Genomic DNA, 26,219 nt, shown 5'->3' with positions numbered 1-26,219 from the left:
TGTAATCCTCTCACACTTTCATGATGTTCTTGCTACTGCGGTTCCCTTCCATTGCGTTGAAAATCCTTTCCACAGAGTATCCATGTGTAATGAGCCTTAAAGATCCTTATGGCTGCCTGGATCTTGACGCTGAATTAGAGACACTGTGTTTGCAGGCAAGGAGACCACTTTGATGCCTTCAGTGTTGAACTCATGGGGTTCTGGGTGGCCAGAGCCATCGTGCAATATCAAAAAACTTCAAAAGGCAGTCTCTTACTGGCAAGGTACTTCCTAACTTCAGGGACAAAGTATCAATGTAGAAAAAGGTTTCTCATTGTCCAGGCCTTCTTGTGGCACAACCAAAAGACTAACAGTTGGTGTTTATCTTTTCCCTTCAAGTCTCGTGAGTTAGGAGCTCTGTAGATAAGGGCAGTCCTGATCATAAACCTGAGTACATTTTACAAAACAGTACAGTTAGCTTATCCCTTCCTGCATCAAATCCTGGTGCTCATTTCTCTTCCTTACTAATAAAAGTCCTTTCTGGCATTTTTTTCCCCCAGAATAGAGCACTTACATCTGCATTAAAAACCTATTCAGGTAGATATCATTTCTCCTAAATAATTTTCTTCCTTTTTTTTTTTTTTTTTTTAAGACAGAGTCTCACTCTGTCACCCAAGCTTGAATGCATTGGTGCGATCTTGGCTCACTGCAACCTCCACCTCCTGGGTTCAAGTGATTCTCGTGCCTCAGCCCCCCGAGTAGCTGGGATTACAGGCACATGACACCATGCCCAGCTAATTTTTGTATTTTTAGTAGGGACAGGGTTTCTCCATGTTGGCCAGGCTGGTCTTGAACTCCTGACCTCAGGTGATCTGCCTACCTCAGCCTCCCAAAGTGCTGGAATTACAAGTGTGAGCCACCACACCCAGCCTCTCCTAAATAATTTTCGTAATGGCATCTTGGAACTTGTCTGCTGCCTCTTGGTCAACAGAAGCTGCTTCTCTTGTTATCTTGACATTTTTAAAGCCAAATCTCTTTCTAAAATTATCAAACCATCCTTTGCTGGTGTTAAATTCTCCAGCTTTACATCCTTTACTTTCCTTTTTTTTTTTTTAAGTTGTCATAAAATGACTTCTTTTTTCTTCTCAAATTATATTAGAGTCTACAGGTATGCTTTTCTTTAGAAATCCTGTACCTACATAAAACTTGCATTTTCCATGACAGATAAAAAGGCATTGGGCAAAAGTATAAAGTTTCTATGTGTGTTGGCATGGCTGCAGTGATGGCTTCACAAATTTTCTTTTCTTTTTGTACAATGGTCCTCATATTGGATTAGTTTATCTTGAAATGGGGCAACCACAGCTGCTGACTTCAATCTATGGAACGTATCAAGCAATGTAACTTTTTCCTGTAATGTCATGACATTGCTTCTTGGGAGCGCTTCCAGCATCACTAGTGGCACTTTGCATGGGCCTCATGGTGTTATTCAGGGTTTACAGTATCGCACTAAACATGATGAAAACTACACGAGAACAGCCAAGAGATCACTTTTTACTGTAATATGCAATTTACTGAAGAGACAAACTGCTTACACAGAGATAACTAGTGTCACATGGTATTTTAAGCAGACACTTGAAACACCTGAACTCACCACAACAGCAATAGGAGATGGTTATGAAATTATTATAGTAGTACAGTATGTGCTACATTTAACTTTATGCTGTTACAATTTAATACTGCATCTTCATGTTTTTTTTTTTTGCATTCCTCCTGACTGAGAATGACTCCATGTACAGTCTGTAAGTGATAGTATTCATAGGTTTTGATAAATTTTAACTTTTTATAACAAATTTGTATATATTTTATGGTAGTAGATGATAAAATAGACTATTAGCTACATATATTTTATTCATTTATGACATACCTCTTTCTTAATTTTTTCGTATTTCTAGGCTACATGGTTCATCTGCAAGTTTTTTCAAATTGTCATAAATCTCAAAAAAATTTCTGATATATTTCTTGAATAAAATACACATATAAGTGAACCCACACAATACAAACCCATATTATTCAAGGGTCAACTGTTCATAGATTGCTCTAGTGAAGTATATGGAAATTGAAAAATTTAGAGAGGCAGGAACTCCTAATTTAGCCAAAGAGAAGTAAAGAAGGCCTCACAGAGGAAATGTTAAGACTTGAAGGATAATTTCCAGTAGAGCAGAAGGCACAGAGGCTGAAGAAACCATGCTATATATTTGAACAGTAAGTAGATCAGTATCACTAGAATGTAAAATGCGAGGTGGAGGGGTGGTTGGAGATGGGTAAAGTAGGTAAAGGTGGACCACAAGAAGAATAAAAATACCAAGACTTTTATTTGGTACACATGTCTCCTGTACTTTCCCCCTAGAAGAAATACTGGAGGGCCACTGAAATCTTTTTATAAGAATTGAGTCTTAAATCATAATTGAAGTGTGAAGAAAGGGAAACCAGTAATTACAAATACATAGGTAAGAGATAAGCACATGAACAAAAGCAATCAAGCACTAGGAATTAAAAAGAAAGGATTTAGTACAGAGATATTTAAGAGAAAAACTGACAGAATTTTATGACAGAATAGATATAGGGCAGAAAAATACACTAAAAACAATCCTGGGTTTCTGAAGTGAGCAATCAAGTAAATACTGGTACTAAAGATTTTTTTCAGACCAACAACAAAAAAGAAAGCAAAAGGGAATCATAAAAAATGATTAATTCATGGCCGGGCACAGTGGCTCACGCCTGTAATCCCAGCACTTTGGCAGGCCAAGATGGGTGGATCACGAGGTCAGGAGTTCAAGACCAGCCTGGCCAACATAGTGAAACCCCGTCTCTACTTAAAAACACAAAAATTAGCTGGGTGTGGTGGCAAGCGCCTGTAGTCCCAGCTACTCAGGAGGCTAAGACAGGAGAATTGCTTGAACCTGGGAGGCAGAGGTTGCTATGAGCCAAGACCATGCCATTGCACCCCAGCCTGAGTGAGACTCCGTCTCAAATAATAATAATAATAATAATTCAAAGAAGACAGAAAAAGAGGTAAAGAGGAATAAATAAGAGATGGGTAAAGAAGCAGCCAAATAGCAAGATGGTGTATTTAAACTGAGTTGTATACATAATCACAATAAATGTCAGTGGTCTAGATACCCAAATTAAAAAGCAAATATGGCCAGGCATGGTGGCTCACACCTGTAGTCCCAGCACTGTGGGAGGCCAAGGCAGGTGGATCACCTGAGGTTAGGAGTTTGAGACCAGCCTGACCAATATGATGAAACCCTCTCTACTAAAAATACAAAAATTAGCCAAGCATGGTGGCATGTGCCTGTAATTCCAGCTAACTGGGAGGCTGAGACAGGAGAATCGCTTGAACCCGGGAGGCAGAGGCTGCAGTGAGCCAAGATTGTGCCGCTGCACTCCAGCCTGGGCAACAAAAGTGAAATTCTGCCTCAGAAAAAAAAAAAAAAGCAAATATTGTCAGATTGGATAAAAAGTCAAAACCCAACTATATGCTTTCTATAAAAACCCACTTCAAATAAAACGATACAAATAGGTTAAAAGTGAAAGGAGGGAAAAGATATACCACGCTAACACTAATCAAAAGAAAGTGACATTCAATCAAAATATAAAACTCATGTGTTTTTCTCTATACTGGCAATGAGGGGTTAGAAAATAAAAATTTGGAAAATATGTATCATTTATGATAGCATACAAAATAAAAAGGAGTAATTCTAATTAAAGATGTATGAAACCTTTACTCAGAGAAGACTATGAAAGGTTATTGACAAAAATTAAAGATGACTCAAATAAGTGGAGTGATAGCAGTTTACAAGGATTAGATAATATCATAAAACGTTAGTTCTCAAATGACCTATAATTTATAATTTAAAGTCATCTCAATCAAAATCCCAAACTGACTTTTGGAACTTCACAATTCTGAACTGTATTTGGAAATGCTAAAGGCCAAAGGATAAAGAACAATGTTGGAAGACTTGGTCTGCCAGATATCAGGCTAACAATCAAGATAGTATAGTATTAGTACAATGAACTAAAACACAGTCCAGTAACAGACCCAAATATATATGGACAACTTATTTATGAGAAAGGTACTATCGTAAAGGCAAAGGACTACCTTTCCAAGAAATGGCACTTGGATGTATAAAGGAAAAGAACAAACTATGACTCCATATACAAAAATAAATTCCAGGTAGGTTGCAGATCTAAATGCAAAATGTGGAACCATAGGCCAGGAGCAGTAGCTCACAACTGTAATCCCAGCACTATGGGAGGCCGAGGAGGGTGGATCACTTGAGGTCAGGAGTTCAAGATCAGCCCGGCCAACATGGTGAAAGCCCGTCTCCACTAAAAATACAAAGTTAGCTGGGCATGGTGGCATGTGCCTGTAATCCCAGCTACATGAGACGCTGAGGCAGGAAAATCGTTTGAATACGGGAGGCGGAGGTTGCAGTGAGCTGAGATCGTGCCATTGCACTCCAGCCTGGGCAAAAAGAGCAAAACTTCATCTCAAAAAAAAAAAAAAAAAAAGGCAGGGGAGGGTACGGTGGCTCATGCCTGTAATCCCAGCACTTTGGGAGGCCGAGGCAGGTGGATTGCCTAAGGTCAGGAGTTCGAGACCAGTCTGGCCAACATGGTGAAACTCCATCTCTACTAAAAATACAAAAACATTAGCTGGGCTTGGTGGCATGTGCCTGTAATGACAGCTACTCGGGAGGCTAAGACAGAGGAATTGCCTGAACCAGGGAGGTGGAGGTTGCAGTGAGCCGAAATCACACCACTGCACTCCAGCCTGGGCAACAGAGTGAGACTCTGTCTTAAAAAAAAAAAAAAAGAAACTATAATTTCCAGATTATGTAGGAGAATATCTTCATGACTGTGGTTGGAAAAAAAAACTTTTTAAAAGGACATAGGAAACAACTACATAATCAAGGAAAACAAACTGAAGTTCTAGCCATCAAAGCAAGCAACATGCAAACTATCAAGAGAGTTACAAGCGAAGCCACAGAGTGGGAATATATATTTATAATACATATACTGACAAAGGGCTTGCATCCAGAATATATAAAGAACTCCCTAAATAAATATGTCAGATACATACCTCAATAAAAATAGTAAGAAGGATATCTGAATAGGTGGCTCACAAAAGAGGCATCAAATGGACAATAAATGTAGGAAACGATGCGAATCACACTAGTAGTTAGGGGAAAGCAAATGAAAATCACAAGACAGCACTATAAGCTCACCAGAAAAATCGACAATACTATGTGGTCGGTAAGGACATGGAGCAAACGTGTCACTCATATACTACTGGGAGAAATGTAAACTGATAAAACCCCCTTGGAAGGTTGTCATTACCTACTAAAGTTGAACACAGACATATCCTGAGACCAAAAATTCCACTCCAACATACATATGCAGCCTAAATTTGTGCAATACACACCAGTAGATGAAAGAATGTTCATAGCGACACTGCTCACAATAGCTGCAAACCGGAAACAACACAAACGTTCCCTGACAGTGGATGGATAAAGTCATATGTTCATATAGCAGACCCACCAAAGAAAATGAACAAACTTCAGCCAATGTGACAACATGGATGAATCTAACAAATATAATGGTGGACAGAAGACGCCAGATACAAAAGAATACATACTCTACAATTCGACTTATATAACATTGAAAAAAGAGAACGCAGAATGTTTAAGGATGCATACTTGGGTATTTTTCAGAAAATTCAGGATGGTGATTAGCTTTAAAGGCACAAAGGGGCAGTAACCAGCAGGAAGCATAAAGTGGTGATAATTACATAGGTGTTCATTTACAGATAAATCATTGAGCTGTCAATTTTTGTTTTGTGTACTTTACTAAATGTTATGTTAAACTGTATCATTAGAAAATATAAAGAAGGAGGGTATAGTCAACCAATGTCCACGTTATACAAAGCGGCTACAAGGTTTACAGCAATGAGAACTGATAGCTGGAAGAAGAGCAGTTGGGGTGGACTATGGGGGGCGAAACTCAACTGAAGCATACTGAAACAAGAATGGGAGGGAAAGAAGTGGAGACATAAACATAGACAACTGCTTGGAAACATTTTGATATGAAAAGGAGAACAAAGATGAAAGGTGATAGTTGGAAGTGAATATAGGGTCAGGAGAATATATTTTGGGTTTGTTTGCTTTATGAGAGCTATTAAAGAACGTACTCTGCTAAGAATAAACCATTGGCCGGGCGTGGTGGCTCATACCTGCAATCCCAGCAGTTTGCAAGGCTGGGGACGGTGGATCACTTGAGGCCAGGAGTTAGAGACTAGATTGGGCAGCATGGCGAAACCTCATCTCTACCAAAAATACAAAAATTAGCCAGGTGTGGTAGCGCATGACTGTAGTCTCAGCTACTCTGGTGGCTGAGGCAGGAGAATTGCTTGAACCCAGGAGACTGAGGTTGCAGTGAGCTGAGATTGCACCACTGCACTCCAGCCTGGGTGACAGAGCTAGACCCCGTCTCAAAAAACTAAATTAAATAAAAAGAATAAACCATTGAGAGGGAAAAGATACAAGAGAAAGAAAAGTGCAAGGATGAAACCCTTGAAAAAAGTGAAAAACATCTGTGATGTAGAGCACACAAATGCAGAAATTGACCTTTGTCACAAACAGAGAAAATAGGTGAGTCTCCAACAATCGTAAACACAGTGCTGGGGGAGGCATAAAAGAGAAAGGAATTCTAATGCAGAAAAGGGAAGAGAGAAGACACGCTATTCGGGAAAGCAGAATGTGGGAGGGCATTTCAACTACACCCTGAAGACTGGAAACATTTCAATAGGTAGAGAGTAAGAAGGGAACATTTTGGGGAGGGAGGGCTGCATAAACCAAAGCCAGTTCTTCAAAGAGAAATGAAAGTGGATTATAAATTTATGAAGTAGCAACTGGAGAGTGGTCTGCATGCCTACAGATAAGATTTGTAACAGGAGAAGAGTGAGGCTGGGCGCAGTGGCTCACGCCTGTAATCCCAGCACTTTGGGAGGTCGAGGTGGGTGGATTACGAGGTCAGGAGTTCAAGACCAGCCTGACCAACATATTGAAACCCTGCCTCTTTCCTAAAAATACAAAAATTAGCCAGGCATGGTGGTGCACGCCTGTACTCCCAGCTACTTTGGAGGCTAAGGCACAAGAATTGCTTGAACCCGGGAGGCGGAGGTTGTGGTGAGCTGAGATGGCACCACTGCACTCCAGCCTGGGTGACAGAGCAAGACTCCGTCTCAAAAAGAAACAAAAAACAAAAGACAGGAGAAGAGTGTGAAACCAGTCTCGAACGTTAGTTTGACAGAAATTGTGGATGACTTGAGACATTGGTCTTTATCCTACAGGTATTAAATAGCTACTGTAAATTACTCAGAGAAGGAAAAAAAGATATAATTTACTTAGTCTTTCCAATTTTCTTTTTTGAAGAAGCGTACTATTTCCCAAGTAGAACGAAGCTTGGATTAGGGACTAAGACAGGGGAGGGCGACTGGACAGAAAGAACCTTTAGAAAACTAATAACATCTGTGGATGATAACGAGAACCTGAACTATGATTCACTGTATCTTCCCCTGGAACATTCCATTTACAGTGTTAATCTCACACTTTCATCATTGTTGATCAACTCTGACATGTCACATTTAATGCAAAGAAAACTTCAGGTTACCAAAAGAAGAATAAAGTTATGTTAAATACATCAAAGGATTGAAAAGTATTATTTGGTCTTAAAATAGAATTGTTTTTGACACTTTGGGAAATCAGGACATTCAAAAGCAGCTGTGTGTACAGGGGAATTTAGAAAGTCACAGTATGTCTAGGAAAGATACACACTCGGAAACAATGTGAGAAGAGCGTAAGCTTTCACCTATGGCTGATCCCTAGGCTCAGAGCAAGCCTGGTTAAATGGGAAACGAATGTCCCAGCACAGAGCCAATCTGAAAACACTGGGAGAGGTGGGCTGTTCTCTCTCTCTCTCTCTCTCCCCCTCGCCTCCACCTTTGGAGGGCAGTGGGGGGTATTTGTTTTCAGCTCCAGGAATTCAAGGAAATCTCTGTCAAACATTAGCTGAACATGAGCTAATAGAATGCAGACTTTAATAATCACACATGACATGGAATAGTCTTCACAAAAATCGTTTGAAAAAGTCTCAAAACAAAAGGACTACAACAGCCTTCAATAGTAAAATAAGACAGCAAATCCTAGGAAAGAAGGAGTTAAAGATTTCCAGAGTAATCACATGATAGTGAAATGCTCAATGTTCAACAACAAAATAACAAGGAATACAAGGAAACAAGAAAACATGCTCACTCAAAGGAATGGGATAAGCTGACAGAAACTACGCGTGAGAAACCACAGACATCAGACTTACTGGGAAAGACTTTTAAATGACTGTCTTAAATACACTCAAAAAGCCAAGAGACAAACATGGACAAACAACTAAAGAAAATCAGGAAAACACATTATAAAAAGAAACCAAACAAATTCTGGAGCTAAGAAGTATAATAACTGAAATAAAAAATTTACTAAAGGTGTTAAAGAGCAGATTTGAGTAGGCAGAAAAAAGAATCGGTGAACTTTAGGAAATGACAATTAAAATGATCAAGTCTGAGGAGCAGAAAGAAAAAAGAATGAATAACCATTTGACCCAATAAGTCTATTTCTGGGTATATACTTAAAATAATTGAAACAAGGTCTCAAACAGATACTCGTTCACAGCAGAAATATTCATAACAGTCAAAAGATAGAAACAATCCCAATGTCAGTCAATAGATGAATGGATAAAGTTTGGTAATATACATACAATGGAATATTATTCAGTCTTGAAAAGAAATTTTGACACATGCTACAACAAAAAGAACCTTGAAAATATTATGCTAAGGGAAATAAGCCAGACACAAAAAGACAAGTATTGTTTAATTCCACTTATGTCAGGTATCTGAAATAGGCAAATTTATAAAGACAGAAAGTTGAATAGAGGTTACCAGGGGTTGGCAGGTAAGGGAATGGAGATATTGTTTAATAGGCACAGAGTTTTTGTTTGAGATGATCAAAAACTTCTGAAAATGGATAATGTTATGATTAACATTATGAACGTAGTTATTGCAGACAAACTGTACACTTAAAATGGTTATAATGGTAAATATTGTTATATATATTTTACCAGAATAAAAAAAAGGACAAAAGAGAAAAAGAAAAAAGATGTATAAGAGAAAAGCACCCAAATACTCACCAGTTCTAGCTGCTCACCAGCAGATGCAGCTTTGCCAGTATCTGCATTGTCATGGGAAAATGGTCTTTTGGCAGTTTCACCCACCCCAGAATCTTCACCTGTTGTAATCCAAGAATTCTGCATGTTTCCCTAAAACAAAATGTGCCAGTGATTGCAACTGAATTCAACTTTAAATAAACATGCATACTTACCAATAGAATACCAATTCTTACCTATGATGAAAAGAAAAAGCATACGCTTCTACACTACAGGATCTCCATGGTGATGAGTATCTTTCTGTATGCTAATAAGATGACTGGTGGCTGAAGTCCATGATTAGAAGACTAGAACTTGTCGCCCCACTCTCCCACCTCAAGGGGGGAAAGGACTGGAGATCGACTTAATCACCAACAGCCAATGATTTAACCAATTATGCCTATGTAATAAAACCTCCATAAAAATCCTATATGATGAAGTTCAGAGAATTTCTGCATTTGCGAATGCATCCACATGCCAAGAGGGTGGCGTACCCAAACTCCACAGACAGAAGCTCTTCTTCTTGGGACCAGCCTGGACCTTGCCCTGTGTGCCTCTTCAATTGGCTGTTCACTTATATCCTTTATATAATAATAGACCAGTAACAGCAAGCAGAGTGTTTCCCTGAATTTTGCGAGCCATTATAGCAAATTATCACAAATTATTGTAGGAACCCCCGATTTACAAACAAATCAGACAGAATTGTGGATAACCAAGAGACCTACTATTTGCAGTTGGTATCTAAAGTAGCAGGTAGTCATGTGGGACTGAGCCCTTTACCTGTGGGTCTGATACTAACTGTGTAGTGAGTGTCAGAATTGAATTGAATCACTGGACACCTAGTTGGTATCTACAGAGAAATGGAGAATGGCCAGATGTAGGAGACAACAGTCCCAAACATTTGGTGTCAGAAGCATTATGAGAAAAAGAAACAGTTTTTTCCCTTTAATGTCCTATATTATTATGATCTTATGCCTTTCCAGATAAATATTTATCTTGAGTAAAAAGAAACAGTGCATGTGCGGTGATAAACAGAGTTGACATGCAGCCTGCATGCCAGGGATTCAGAAAGGAAGAAGAGCAGGCACTCTGACAAACCACAGAAATGTGTACTATCCCAAGGAAGCAGCCGCTACTCAATTCCAGTCAATCACTGCCATGTGGGAGTGAAAATTCGTATTACCAGATATCTGGTCCTTCATATGAAACATTATTAAATACTGGCTCAAAATTTATCAAACAAACCAAACATGCCTGAGTTGAATTTAGTGTACTAGTTGCAACCTCTGTCACCCTCTCAACATTCAATGTAGTAAGCAGCCCAACGATCTGGGGAATTTATGTGCACAAGAAGGATTAAAATACTTACATTAATTAAATCCAACAAATAATTATTGAACACTTGCTAAGGGCCAAAGGATATGGAGGATATGGTAGTAGTCACGAGAGAGGACAGGTCCCCAAACACTGAACTATACTGCAGTGTCACATCATGCTAAAACGTGGTAAACTACATTCACCTAAAGTAGTACTCTGAATTCTATTTCATATTCTTCTGGAAGTTCAGTTTAGTGCAAACATTTGTGTAACACCTATGGTGTTCAGACACTGTGCTAAGAGCTTGGAGGACAAAAATGAGCAACATCAATCTAAGCTCCAAGGAGTTTATAGTCTAATAAGGGAGACACACAGCTAGGCAGGTCCTTTCGATGTAATAATGTGAGTGCTAGGCTAAAGGTGTGCACAGGGACCTCTGCCAAAACACAGGAGGGATACTAAGGGCACCCAGAAATCCGAGGAAGGTTTTCTAGAAAAAAATTGACACTGGTGTGATACCTTGAAGGATGAGTAAGGGTAAGCTAGATGGAAAGGGCATTCTAAGAAGAGAGAACCTCATGACAAATGTCACGGGGTATAGAATAGCATGGTGCCTGCAGGGGGGTCTTAGACAATTCAACATTACTAGAGGTCAAAATATAAGGTGATGAATGTCAGAAGACGAAGAATCAAGTAAGGGACTTGAGAGTATACCACACCATGGAATGAGTCTGCACTAGATCCTCCAGGTAGGGCCAAATCCCCTAAGATATTATTGCATTTAAAGTTGTTTTTGAGATCAATGAAGGAGGGTGGTACTAATGTTCTACGGAGAAATTGGAGGAAGCATGGAGACCACAGATCGCTGACTTACGATATAAAATATTATCATTCTTGGGAAAGAAGTGCTAGTCTAATGGATATTTTGTTCTTTCACAGATAGCTTTAAAAAACTTGAATGCTACTTAACTAAGATTTTTTTTTTTTAAATCTAAGTACGTTAAATCCCTGAAGATCATTCAGGACCTTTGATTTCTTAACTGGGCGGGGTGGGGGGTGGTGGTAAGAGAGGGGATGAAAACAAACATGAAAAAAAATTGGCCCAGAAATTTTCTCCTTAAAAAAAAATTCTAGATCTTTAAAGGAGGACACATGACAAAATGTCAAATAAATAACATGTTTTTGTATTATTGTGATTTTGTGAACTCTAGAGAAAAGCTTTCCATGAGGAAATATTTTATGAGAAGGAAAAGTGATGAAAAATCAGGACAGCAATGAAATATACTTTGATTGGCTTGCTTCTTTAACTTCCAGGTCAAAAACTAGACCAAAAGTTGAAAGTCTTGCAGGCTACCATCCAGGTCCAGGGCTACAAGCAGGAGACAATAAAAAGGAGGTTCTTCTCTTTTCTGCCAGGGAAAACTTCTATCCTCTGCAAACAAAGATGGTTTGGTTCACTGTCGACGAGCTCTTCCTAATTTACACAGAAAACCCGTATAATTTAAGGCTCTACTGGGTGTATTTAGAGATTTAGACAGTCCTGGGTTTGAGTCCCTGCTTTGCCATTATCTAGCTCTGTGACATTAGGCCAATTACTTAGGTTACTTAACAGTTGTGTACCTTAATTTATTCCTCTGAAAACAGAGATAATAACACCCGCCTTGTGTGGCTATTGCAAATCTGAAGTAATATAATGTAAATAAAGTGTTTGATGTAGTGCCTGGCACATTATAACTACGTAGTCAACAATAAACGTTAGTTATCACTGCATGTGATGGTTAATACTGACTGTCAACTTAGTTGGATTGAAGGATGCAAAGGATAGATACTGGGTGTGTCTGTGAGGGTGCTGCCAAAGGAGATTAACATTTGAGTCAGTGGGCTGGGGAAGGCAGACCCACCCTTAATCTGGGTGAGCACCATCTAATCAGCTGCCAGCAAATATAAAGCAGGCAGAAAAACGGGAAAAGGCTGGACTGGCCTAGCCTCCCAGCCCACATCTTTCTCCCGTGCTGGATGCTTCCTGTCCTTGTACATCAGACCCCAGGTTCTTCAGCTTTGAGACTCGGACTGGCTTCCCTTGCTCCTCAGCTTGCAGACGGCCTATTGTGGGCCTTTGTGATTGTGTGAGTTAATACTACTTAGTAAACTCCCCTTTATACATATCTATCCTATTAGTTCTGCCCTTTCAGAGAACCCTGACTAATACACCATATAAATGTTTCAATTATCTTTTTTAAAAGGCATTATGAAACACTGAAAATCTATGCTGAAATCAGCAAATTTCAATACAGCAAGGAAGATTTAGCATCAATATTTTAATTGACTCATTACAAAAACCCCATCCCCCTAAAAGAAAGTATTTCTTGACTTTTTTTTATATTTAAGATATCCTAAACACTTTTATCCATGTTATAACTTCTGCCACAGCATAATGCACGTGTTGCTGAAATGTCTTGTTTTTTGTTCGTCTTGTTTTTATTGAGGCAAGGTCTCACTCACTGTTGCCCAGGCTGGAGTGCAGTGGCGTGATCAGGGCTCACTGCAGCCTTGACCTCCTGGGATCCTTTGACCTCAGTCTCCAAAGTAGCTGGAACCACAAGTGTGCACCAGCATGCTCGGCTAATTTTTTTATTTTTTATTTTTAGAGAGATGGAGTCTCACTATGTTGCCCAGACTGGTCTGGAACTCTTGGGCTCAAGTGATCCATCCACTCACATGATCATCCTTCCAAACTGCTGAAATTACATGCATAAGATGCTGTATCTGGCCTTGAAATGTTTCAATTCACTTACACAGGTCAAATGTGGGGGTAACAATTCAACAACAACAAATAACAGGAGACTAACATTAAAATAGATATCAAGGTCATCCGGCATATCTGCAGTAATCATTTCAATATCTGCATTACATTTAGCTCACATGAATGTTTAAAAAAACGACAAAACCTCTCTAAAACCTTATGGAAGCTTCCTATGATTCTGACTGTAGCTTTGTTTAGCACATTTTCTTTGCTCATGCTGCATGGCATGTGTGCTCTTACCATCATTTCCTTCCCCTTTTGCATTACTCATTTCTCTTGCCCTCTGATTCACTCGTCTGCCTAATTTCCTTTCTCACTTCACTTCCCTTTCTTCCACTTCTTGGCCATTATATAAATACTGAAGACTATGAATAATTGAATCACTGCTTGCTAAGTGACTACATATTTGGAAGAAAAGCAAATGAATATTTTTAAAATCAGCTACTTCTAAGTATTTTATATATGGTGATATCTTCTTCAAATTGACATTAAAATAATAAGCAACTAAGATGGAATGTTTACCATTAATAATTATATAAATCTTCAGGAAACAGTTATATAGTGAGGAGAAAAGAATTGATCACAAACTTAAATGCAATTGCAGAGAATTAAACTGAAATACTAATTAGCCCATTTCGTTTATCAGAGTTAATACACTCCTATACTTCTCAATAGCAGACTCTAACATATACAACTCCAGGATTAAAAACAAGCTATCAATTCAGGTTAAAAAAAAAAAAAAAAGACTTCAAAAACGAAAATTAGAGGATATCTCAATAAAACATCAAGACTTTCATGTTTTCTTAACAGCTGATTTACTAATGACGACAAAGTCAAAACCACCAAAGTAAACTGCAAAGTGAAGCTGGAATAGGCAAGCATGAAAACTTCCGCATGGAAAGTTGCATTTGTCTCAAAAAGCAGAAGAAGCTGTGACTATATCTTACAGAAAAACAGTTTTAAAAAGTTTAAGACAAAAGTACTCTGATAAGTCATAAGAAAGTGGTTTAAGCACTATTTAAAAGTCACCACAATAATTCTCTGTCACAGAATTATAGGGATAATCTGACCCAACGTTCTTCAAACTCTGGGCCACTGACACTAGAATCACTTAGGCAACTTCATAAAAGTTTAGATTCCCAGGAGCCAACCAGACCAAGTGAATCAGACTCACAGGGCCTGGAGTCCAGGAATTTGTATTGAAAACTCCTGGTATACGATAATCTTCTCAAAATAACAATAAAGAAATAAAGGACATATGGGATTAAGCTATATAAAGCCTTCTAAAATTACTTGCTAAGCACCACCCTTCTTAGGGACAATGGGAAGACTAACGTTTTGATTCTCGGACCCTAAGGCCAATGTTCTTTCTGCTATATCATGCTGCTAATTAATTAGACTTACCAGATTTCAGATATTAAGGACAATTTAGAGAAATCCAGCAGAAATCTAAGCTAAGGTTCTGAATGGTTTCTAGACTTAGCAAAGTCCTTCCTGTATAACACATTTCCTGCTTTCAGACTTGCTCTTTCCATATGGTAAGGCAGAAATGGTATGCTCAGGAAACCGTAGCAAATATTACGAGATCATTTCATTTGAGAATTCATTCTACCACAGTGAAATTTGGTATTTGAGGTCTCAAACAAATACCAACATAGTACTTTGGCCACACTTCAAGGAGAAAAACTAAGCAGCTAAGAAGGCGGGACAGAGAGCAGAAGGGAATATTCACACTAAAATAAAATGTATGATTTAAAAGAATGCTCACAGATGCATCCAGAAGTGTTTGTTCCCTTAGTATCTCCTCCTGTCTTTGAGATTTCAGCTCTTGCTGGAGGCTTTCCTTTTCAAGCACAACTGCTTGTATTTTATTTTTCAATCCAGAGAGTTCCTCCTACAATAAGCAACACCAAATACATTAAGCATTATTAAGCTGTGTTTTTATTTGTTGATTAGAGGACCCAGCATGATATAAAGTATGGAAGACTTATGTTCTCCTTTTCCTGAAATATAATTGTATTTACACAAACAAGACAACCTAAACGTTAGCTAGATACCAAAGAGAAGGCTAAGGTAATGGGCCTGCAGGTGGCATATCACAAAAGTGTGTCGTTTCTGACAATTTCCTTTTTTCCAAGGAATCGAGGCTCAAAGAAAAGCCTTAATTAAAAGAGTTATCCAAGAAATTTTAAAGAAGTAGACTCTGAAAAATGAGTTAAGACATATTATTACTAATGATCAAATACCATCAACCTGTTAAAAACTGATGGAAGATTAAATAGAGGGAGGCTTTGAGTCAGAAAGGCATAGACAGGCATGATGATTACCTATGAAATGGTAGCCAGATAGGAGAGAATTATAGTAAAACATTTCATGGAGAATTCTGAAAGAGTATTTCCTTGGCCTCACAGGATGTAATGTAAAGAATTAACAAATCAATAACAATTAAAATTACAGGATGTAACATAAGAAATTACAGGTCAACAATAATTAGAATAGCTATTGAGTGGACCTCAGTCGCTGGAAAAACAATAACATCAATATATCAATCATATAATACTTAACCTAATATTCATTACTAGTGTAATCACAAGCTATCGTACAACATGTGAAAATTCCTCTCAATTATTATTATTTTTAAACCCAAAGCTATAATAAAAAGCTGAAATTAAAAAAATATTGTGGACTTTCAATTTTCAGTCTGGAATGTAATGAGCCTGGAACAGCTCACTCCCATCTTCACAACAGCAAAAACGTTGAACAAACTGGAAATCAACAACTTCTTCTTAGATTCATTAGATAATTGAAGTCACAGGGAAAACTGCTGCCCCAAAATTGAAGAGATGGGTGGTTGCTGAGACACAGAATTTACAGGAGGAAATCAGGAACCTCTGGAGGAGGTAGAAAATCTAAACCGTAACTGATGACTTGCTGGAAGCTCAGTGTCAACAAGTTTGAGAGTTAAAAATTCCGGGCTGGGCGCAGTGGCTTATGGCTGTAATCCCAGCACTTTGGGAGGCCAAGGTGGGCGGATTACGAGGTCAGGGGTTCAAGACCAGCCTGGCCAATATGGTGAAATCCCATCTCTACTAAAAATACAAAAATTAGCCAGGTGTGGTAGCACACGCCTGTAGTCCCAGCCACTCGGGAGGCTGAGGTAGGAGAATCGCTTGATCCTGGGAGGCCAAGGTTTCAGTGAGCGGAGATCACGCCACTGCACTCCAGCCTGGGTGACAGAGCGAGACTCTGTCACAAAATAAATAAATAAATAAATTCCAGGAAGACCCAGTCATAGGAGGACTGCCCTGCTTCCCCAATTTTATCTCCAGGACACTACCAGGTTTTCACAGTAAAAACTAGAGAAAAATCCCCTTATGCAACCTAAAGGAAAAAGAAAAGCAGCCAGTTTGAAATACGCTCGGCACGTTGTGTTCCTTGTAACAGGCCTGACTCAAGGGAAACGGCTTTACCAGAGCCGAACTGACTGGAGGGCTGCTGTCACCTAACCGGCCTAAACAAAGAGGAATCCAGCTCCAGCCCCCTCTTGCATTCAGTGTGGGAGAAGGGGCCTCCGGCTTCCTCTAGCTGTCCTGTCTACCTTAAAGGGCAGGGGAGACTGAGAAGCACTTGTGAATGTCACAGCCCAAGGCAAAGGCTTATTAAAAGACTCAGATCTAGTCATAGGCCTGTTGAACATTTCCCTCTACTCCCACATCTAACGACCACATCACTAGGGCTCCTGTATATTAACAGCGAAATTCAACAGAAAGAACTGCATATCTCAGACTATATTTAGGAAGAATTCACTAGGGTAATGAAGAGACAACAGAAGAGACAAGACCAGGACACGGAAGGAAATGTTAGCCTCTGACATGTATAGTGACAGCAAACACAGCCTCGCTTCTAGCCAGATAAACATAAAAGCTTATGCTAAAGGCCTACTTATCTCAGTTCCTTTTACCAAACATGTCATGTCCAGCATTCATCAAACAATTACAAGACATGCTAAAAGACTGAAACACAGTTTGAAAGGATTTAACCAGCATCGGAAACAGTCTCAGATAAGGCAGAGATGTTAAAATTATCAGACCAGGAATTTAAAATAATTATAATTAAGGCCGGGCACGGTGGCTCACGCCTGTAATCCCAAGCACTTTAGGAGGCCAAGGTGGGAGGATCACCTGACCAAGGTGTTCGAGACCAGCCTGACCATCATAGTGAAACCCCACCTCTACTAACAATGCAAAAAAAATTAGCCAGGGGTGGTGGTGCAGGCATGTAATCCCAGCTACTTGGGAGGCTGAGGCAGGAGAATCACTTGAACCCAGGAGGCAGAGGTTGCAGCGAGCCGAGATCACGCCACTGCACTTGAGCCTGGGTGACAGAGTACGACTCTGTCTCTAAATAAATAAATAAATAAATAAAATAATTATGGTTACTATGCTAAGGTCTCTAATAGAGAAAATAGACTATATGCAAGAACAGCAGAGTAATATAAGTGAAGAGATGGAAACTCTATGAAAAAGATGAAAAGAAAATGCTCAAAATAAAAAAACTATTAATAGACATGAAGAATGCCTTTGAAAGGCTCATCAGTAGATTGGACGTAGCTGAGGAATGCATTAGTAAACTTTAAGAATTGTGAAGAAGAATTTCCAAAAAAGAAATGCAATAAGGAAAAAAACTAAAGACAGAAAAATTATACAAGAACTACAGTACAATTACAAATGGTGTAATAAATACATACATACAACAGGAACACAAAAAAGGAAAGAAAGGAAAAGAAGAAATATTTCAGTCAATAATGACTGAAAAATTTCCTGAATTAATGACAGGCACCAAACCACAGATCTAGGAAGCTCACAGAACACCAAGCAAGATAAATACCCCCACAAAATACACTGAAGAATATCATATTCATACTGCAGAAAATCAAAGACAAAGAGAAAAATCTTAAAACAAGCCAAAGTAAACAAACAAACAAAACCCAAAAATCAGTCCGGGCGCGGTGGTTCATGCCTGTATTCCCAGCATATAGGGAATGTATGCCTTCAGAGGCCAAGGCAGGCAGATCACATGAGGGTCAGGAGTTCAAGACCAGCCTGACTAACATGGTGAAACCCTGTCTCTACTAAAAATACAAAAATTAGCCAGGCATGGTGGTGGGCACCTGTAATCCCAGCTATTCAGGAGGCTGAGGCATGAGAATTGCTTGAACTCAGGAGGCCGAGATTGCAGTGAGCCAAGACCTCGCCACTATACTCCAGCCTGTGTGACAGAGCAAGACTCAGTCTCAAATAAATAATAATAATAATAAAACAAAAATCAAACAAATAAAAAAACAAAAACCTTACCTATAAAGAAGGAAGGATAAGAATTACCTGGGAATACTTTTCAGAAGCCATGCAAACAGGAAGAGAATAAAATGAATCTAATATTTAAAGTGTTAAAAAAAAAAAAAACCCCACCAACTTAGAATTCTGGATTCAGCAAGATTAACCTTCAAAAGAGAAAGAAAAATATTTTCTTAGACCAACAAGAATTGATGGAATTTATTGCTAGCATATATGCATCGCAAGAAATGTTAAAAAAAAGTTCTTCAGAAAGGAGAAAAGATGATAAGGTGAGAAACTGCCATCTACATAAAGAAAAAAAGAGTATTAAAGAAGGAGTAAGTGGATAGAAAATATTTTCTTATTAATGTATTTGACAGATGACACTTTGTGTTCAACATCATAATTGCAATAGTGTTTGTAGTAATTGTAGTTTATGGATAACTGAAATTAATGACAGAAATGTTATAAAGGATGAGAGAGGGCTTGGGAATTCTGTCATAAGGAATTTGTACTATTCAAGAAGTGGCACAGGGGTACTTGAAAGTAAAGTTAGTTATAAATATTTACTGCAAACTCCAAGGCAACCAGTAAAGAAAAAAAAAGACGAAGAAGTACAGTTGATCAACTGATATGTTAAGACAAGAAAAAAATGCAATCATACAAAAATTAGCTGGTTGTGGTGGCTCACGCCTGTAGTCCTAGCTACTAGGAAGGCTGAGGCACAAGAATTGATTGAACCCAGGAGGCAGAGGTTGCAGTGGGCCAAGATGGTGTCACTGAACTCCAGTCTGGGCGACTGAGAGAGACTCTGTCTCCAAAAATAAAAAATAAAATGCAATCATGTAAAATGCTTAATCAAAGTTACAGAAGGGACAGGTACAGTGGCTCACACCTGGTAAGTGCAGCACTTTGGAAGGCTAAGGTGGGAAGCTCACTTGAGGTCAGGAGTTTGACACCAGCCTGGGCAACGTAGTGAGACTCCATCTCTGCAAAAAACATAAAAATTAGCCAGGTATAGTGGCGCAAGTCTGTAGTCCCTAGCCACTCGGCAGGGAGGAGGTGGGAGGACTGCTTGAGCCCAAGAGTTCTAGGCTATAGTGAGCTTTGATTACGTCACTGCCTAGGTAACAGGGCAAGGCTCTATCTCTTTAAAAAAAAAAAAAAGGCCAGAGAAGACAGAAAAAGAGTGAAAATTTTTTAAAGAAACAAAAAATAAAGACAATGAAAATAATAGTAACAAATATGTTATACATTGATCCAATCATAACAATAATCTCTTTAAATATAATGGTCTGAATATACCAAGTAAAAGATAGAGACTATCAGAGTGGTTAAAAAAAGAACAACAACAAACTATATGTTGTCTACAAGAAGCCTATAATAGCCAGGCAAGGTGGCTCACATCTGTAATCCCATTACTTGTGAGGCTAAGGTTGGAAGATCCCTTGAGCCCAGGAGTTCAAGACCAGCCTGAGCAATATAGTGAGACCCCATTTCTAACCAAAAAAAAAAAGAAAAAGAAATAACCTCAAAACAAAAAAAGAAGCCAACTATAAATACAAAGACACAGATAGATTAAAAATAAATGAATGAAAAAACATATGTTAACACTAATCAACAGAAAGTTGGAGTAGCAATATCAATTTTAGACAAAGCAGATTTCAGACCAATGAAAATGATCAGGGATACAGGGGATATAGCGGTATATTACATAATGATAAAGAGGTCAATTCACCAAGAAGACATAACAAGTCTTAATGCATATGTGCTTAATAAAAGGGTATCAAAATGTATGAGGCAAAGGAAAACAGATGAATCCACTCTTACAGTTGGAAATTTCAACATCCCCTGTCAGAAATGATAAAAATCACAAAGGACACAATTGAAAGGAACACCAGCATCAATCAACTGGATCTAACTGACATTTATAGACTACTTCATTCAAGAACAGCAGTACACACGTTTTCTTCAGGCTCACACAGAACATTCACCCAGGCAGACTACAATGTACAAACCTTCACAAATTTAAAGGAATAGGAAGGTATGCGGTCAGACAACAATGGAATTAAACCAGAAATCAGTAACAGAACGACAGCTGGGAAACTCCCCAAATACCTGACGATGACACAACCCTCTTCTAAATGACACACACGAATCCAAGACGTATCAAAAGCCATTTAGAAATATTTTCAACTAAGTAAAAATTAAAATACAACTGATAAAAAGCTATATACTTATTAAAAGGATGCAGCAAAAGGAGTGCAAAAAAAATTAGAAAAGAAGAAAGACTTCAAGTAAAGAATCTAAGCTTCTACTTTAGAAGTTGGAAAACCAACAGCAAATTAATTCCAGAGTAAGCAGAAAAGAACATATAGTAAAAATCAGAGAGAAAAAATCAATGAAATTAAAAATAGAAAATCATTAGAGAAAAACAACAAAATCAAAAGTTGGGTCTTTGAAAAGATGAATAACATTGATAAGACTCTATACAAGTTAACTAAGAAAAAAAAGAGAAAATACCAATTAGATTCTATCATATACTAAGATCAGAAGTGAAAACGGGGCTATCACTACTGATCCCATGAACATTAAAAGGATAATAAAGAAATGTTTAAAAAACAGGTTACAAAGAAATACTATGAACAACTCCATGATCATGAATTTAGTCACCTAGATGAAACGCACCAATTCTTTATAAGACACAATCCATGAAAACTCACAGAGGGAAGAACAGACAATCTGAATAAACCTATATTTATCAAGAAAATTAAATCAACAATTAGCAACCTTTCAAAACAGAAAGCACCAGGTCCAGATAAGTTCACTAGTTAATTGTACCAAATATTTAAGAAAGAAATTATACCAATTATCTATAACATGTTTCATAAAATTCAAGAGGAAGTATTTGCTAACTTATTTTATGAGGCCAGCATTAACCTAATACCCGAACCAAGTGAAAACAAGTGGAAAATTACAGATCAATATCTCTAATGAATGTAGATGAAAAAATCCTTAACAAAATACTGGCAAATCAAATCCAACAATGTAAAAAAGAATTATACAACAGGATAAAGTAAGATTTATTCTAATTACACAACATTGGTTCGACATTTGAGGATCAGTTAATGTCACATCAACAATGTAGAGAAGAAAAATCATAATTTTAACCGTAGATGCAGGAAAAGCATTTGACAAAATGCGGCGGCCATCTATGATAAACACAGACGGTCCCTGACTTGTGATGGTTTGACTTATGTTTTTTTGACTTTATTATGCTGCAAAAGCAATATGCATTCAGTAGAAACCATAATTCAAGTTTCAAATTTTGGTATTTTCCCAAGCTAGCAATATGCAGTATAATAATCTCTCATGATGCTGGGCAGCAGCAGTGGCAGTGAGCTGTAGCTCCCAGTTAGCCGTGCAATCACAGGCGTAAACAACCAATATTCTATAGTATATTAAATGCATTTTCAACTTACAATGAGTTTATCAGGACACAATCCCATTGTAAGCCGAGAGGCATCTATACTCTCAGTAACTAGGAATAGAGGGAAACACTCCCAACTTGATAAAGAACATCTACAAATAACCTATAGCTAACATACTTTATGGTAAGAAAGTAGTTTCCCACTAAGATCAAGAACAAGGCAAAGATGGCCCCTTCTCACAACCATTCAACATCATTCCAAAAGTCTTAGCTAATGCAATAAGACAATTAAAAAAATAAAATCTGGCTGGGAACATTTGCTAAAGCCTATAATCTCAACACCTTGGGAAGCCCACGCAGGAGGACTGTTTGAGCCCAGGAGTTCAAGACCAGCCTGGGCAACATGATGAGACCTCAACTCTACAAAAAGTAATAATAATAAAACAATAGCCAAGCATGGTGGTGTGCATCTGTGGTCCCAGCCACCAGGGAGGTTGGGGTAGGAGGATCACTTGAGCCCAAGATGTCAAGGCTACAGTGAGACATGATCATGCCACTGCCCTCCAGCCTGTACAACACAGCAAGACCCTATCTCAAAAAAATTAATTAATAAAAATAAATGAAAAATGTAAAAAACACAAAATCTAAACATATTGGAAAGGAGAAAATAACATTGTCTTTGTTTGCAGATAATATGCTTGTCAATGAGGAAAATCCCAAAGAATCAACAAAAAATGCTGGAACTAATAAGTGACTTATACCAAGGTTGCAGAATACAAGGTCAATATACAAAGTCAATTGTTTTCTTCTATATTAGCAATAAATCATTGGAATTTGAAATTAAATACATAATACCATTTACACTAAAAAATAAAATAGGTGGCTGGGCACAGTTGCTCTTGCCTGTAATCCCAGCACTTTGGGAGGCCGAGGCGGGTGGATCATGAGGTCAGGAGTTCGAGACCAACCTGGCCAACATAGTGAAACCCCATCTCTACTAAAAATACAAAAATTAGCCAGGTGTGGTGGCACATGCCTGTAGTCCCACCTACTTGGGAGGCTGAGGCAGAAGAATTGTTTGAACCCGGGAGGCAGAGGTTGTAGTGAGCCAAGACTGCACCATTGCACTCCAGCCTGGGTGACAGAGCAAGACTGTGTCTCAAAAATAAAATAAAATAAAATAGGTATAAATCTCACAAAATTTGTAGAAGATCTATTTGAGGAAAACCACAACACTGATTAAAGTAATCAAAGAAGATCTAAGTAAATAGAGATATTCCATGTTCATGGATAGGAATATTCAATAGTATCAAAATGCCAGTGATTCCCAACTTGATCAATAGATCCAACACAATTCCAATCCAAATCCTATTTTGTGGATATCAACAAACTGATTCTAAAGTTTACCGGGAGACACAAAAGTCCGGGAATACTCATTAAAATATTGAAGGAGAACAAAATTGGAGTCCGGATATTACCCAACTTCAAGACTTAATATAAAGCTACAGTAATCAAGATAGAGTAATACTGGCAAAAGAATTGACAAGTAAATCAATGGAACAGGATAGCCCAGAAATAGACCCCAAAATATGGACAACTGTCCTTCAAACATGATCTAAATGTAAAATAAACAATTATAAAATACCTAGAAGAAGAAAGGAGAAAATATAGTGAACTTGGATTTGGTAACAAATTTTTAAATGCAAAGTTAAAAGTACAATCTATGAAAGAAAAAATTGGTAAGTTAAACTTCATTAAAATTAAAAATTTCTGCTCATTGAAAGACACTGTTAAGAGAAGTAAACACCAAGTCAAAGACTGGGAAAAAATACTTGAAAAAGACATACCTGATGAAGGATTGGCATCCAAAATACAGTAAGAATTGTTAAAACTCAACAATAAGAAAACGAACAACCTGATTTTAAAAATGGGTGAACGACCTGAACAGACACCTCACTCAAAGATGTGATATAGGTGGAATATAGGCACATGAAAAGACACTCAGCGTCATTTGTGATCAGGAAATTGAAACTAAAACAGCAATGAGGTTCCACTGCACATCTATTAGAACAGTTAAACTGTAAAACACTGACAACACCAAATGCTAATGAGGATATGGAGAACAATGAGAACTCTAGGACACAGGAAGGGGAACATCACACACTGGGGCCTGCTGTGGGGTGGGGGGAGGGGGAACAGATAGCATTAGGAGATATACCTAATGTAAATGATGAGTTAATGGGTGCAGCACGCCAACATGGCACATGTATACATATGGAAAAAACCTGCACGTTGTGCACATGTACCCTACAGCATAAAGTATAATTTTAAAAATTGAAAGAAAAAAAAAAGACCGGTTCAAGATCTCTCACTCCCATAAAAACATTCCCAAAGACATTAGCTTTTCCTAACTTTCTTCTCTTATTATAATTATACCTTATACCAAGAAGTAAAGGCCTATACTATATTCTCTAATGTGCTGCTTATGGTGTTAATAGGGAATAGTTCTGTTTTCTCAAGTAGATGGTAAATACATTCTGCTTTATATCTTTCAAGTTTTATCCACAACATCTTAGGGATTAATAGAGCCTTGTTAATGAAATAGTTCCTAGGATATTATTTCAGCTTTACTGGTAATCCAAGACCACCTGTATATTAATGACTGTGTCCTCCAAGAACAAACAGGAAATTACATGTTAAGATCAGAAACTCCCTGGTAAAATCAGGACAGTGAAACATCTAAAGCCCCCTTAAGTTACACACTGGCCTTGCATCATCTTAAAATGTCAACAATATAATACATAATATCATATACTATATATAAAAACATGATACAAGAGATATCAGTAATTCCTATAAAAATATCATACAATCTAATACACTGAAACTAGAAAGAAAGAAAGAGGGAGGGAGAGAAAGAAACAGAAAGAAAAGAAGTAAAATACGACATACTTTGGGGAGATGAAAAGGCTCTATTAGCATTAATGACATTAGTAAACTGCACACAGTTGAGCATATAACCCTCTAGTGTCACAAGCTATATATGATGTGCTTGGTTTCTTGATCACTACTGTCAGTACCCTATGAACCATTCTCATTCAAAGTCAAAGTAAGAGCCTTAATACTGACAGTGGAGAAGAACTGGTCTTGCCAGTTTAGAATCCTTGATTGTTGTACCCCTGCCCCAATAGGTTGACAAGTGTGGGAGAATGATTGCTATTTGTATTCCAAAGCATTTGCCATTTGCTGGGTTACAGCAAGTGGGGTGAGAAGGAAAACTTCTGAAATATGAGAGCATATTATGAAATCATTAGACATAGTAATGAACTACTGGGAAATCAAGCAATCAGAAATGGTACGGTCAAGAGCATCATTCCCAAGTCTGACAAGTTCCTGTGACACATCAGTCTCTCAGTCATGTAAGAATAGCAATTGTCAATGCATTGCTACAAACATGAAGATTTCTAGCAGCAAATTCGTATACAATATATAGTTAATATAAGCTTTAATTTATTTAGTTTTAAATTCTTAATGAGAAACTTACCTTGCAGAACTTAACTTCTGCCTCTAAATGATGAATATATTGAGACTGGTCATTAATAATAGGAACAAGGTTGTGCATAGTAGGCATATTGGCTTCCTCATGTTCCAATGACCTCTATGACAAAAATAAATAAATAAATAAATAAATAATTTTTAAAAAGCCAAATTAAGCATGTTTGGATTTAGCAAAGAATCAGTTGTTACCTTCTCCATACTCAGTTGTGCACTGATGTGATATAAACATATAATTGATCACAATGTAGCTTACAGTCTTGATATAGTTTGGATCCTTATCCCCGAAATGCAGCCCCCAGCATCGGAGGTGGGGCCTGGTGGGAGGTGTTTAGGTCATGATGAATGGATGAATACCTCAGTGCTGGTGCTATCCTCATGATAATGAGTTCTTGCTCTGAGTTTTGGTGAGATCTGGTTGTTTAAAAGAATGTGACACCTCTCCTCACTTCTTGCTCTGGCTCTCACCACATGAAATGCCTGTTCCCCT

General features: G+C 38.1%; 1 protein-coding gene across 9 annotated transcripts in view; it reads right to left on the bottom strand.

Annotated features, from left to right (window-relative positions):
- Nucleotides 1–26,219, bottom strand: part of SDCCAG8 (serologically defined colon cancer antigen 8) — a 253,354-nt gene that overhangs the window by 210,779 nt on the left and 16,356 nt on the right. For all 9 annotated transcript variants that reach the window (XR_004058745.1, XR_004058746.1, XR_004058747.1 and 6 more), the window contains exons 4-6: nt 25,719–25,832; nt 15,180–15,305; nt 9,277–9,405 (exon numbers count right to left, since the gene is read on the bottom strand). Coding sequence is in view for 6 of the 9 variants with exons in the window: in XM_030935740.1 (XP_030791600.1) it covers nt 9,277–9,405; nt 15,180–15,305; nt 25,719–25,832 (369 nt within the window). In the remaining 3 variants the exon portion in view is untranslated. The remainder of the gene's footprint in view (nt 1–9,276; nt 9,406–15,179; nt 15,306–25,718; nt 25,833–26,219) is intronic.

Source organism: Rhinopithecus roxellana, chromosome 8 (genome assembly GCF_007565055.1).
Source record: "Rhinopithecus roxellana isolate Shanxi Qingling chromosome 8, ASM756505v1, whole genome shotgun sequence".
Lineage (NCBI taxonomy): Eukaryota > Metazoa > Chordata > Mammalia > Primates > Cercopithecidae > Rhinopithecus > Rhinopithecus roxellana.
This window is presented reverse-complemented; position numbering and strand designations above follow the sequence as displayed.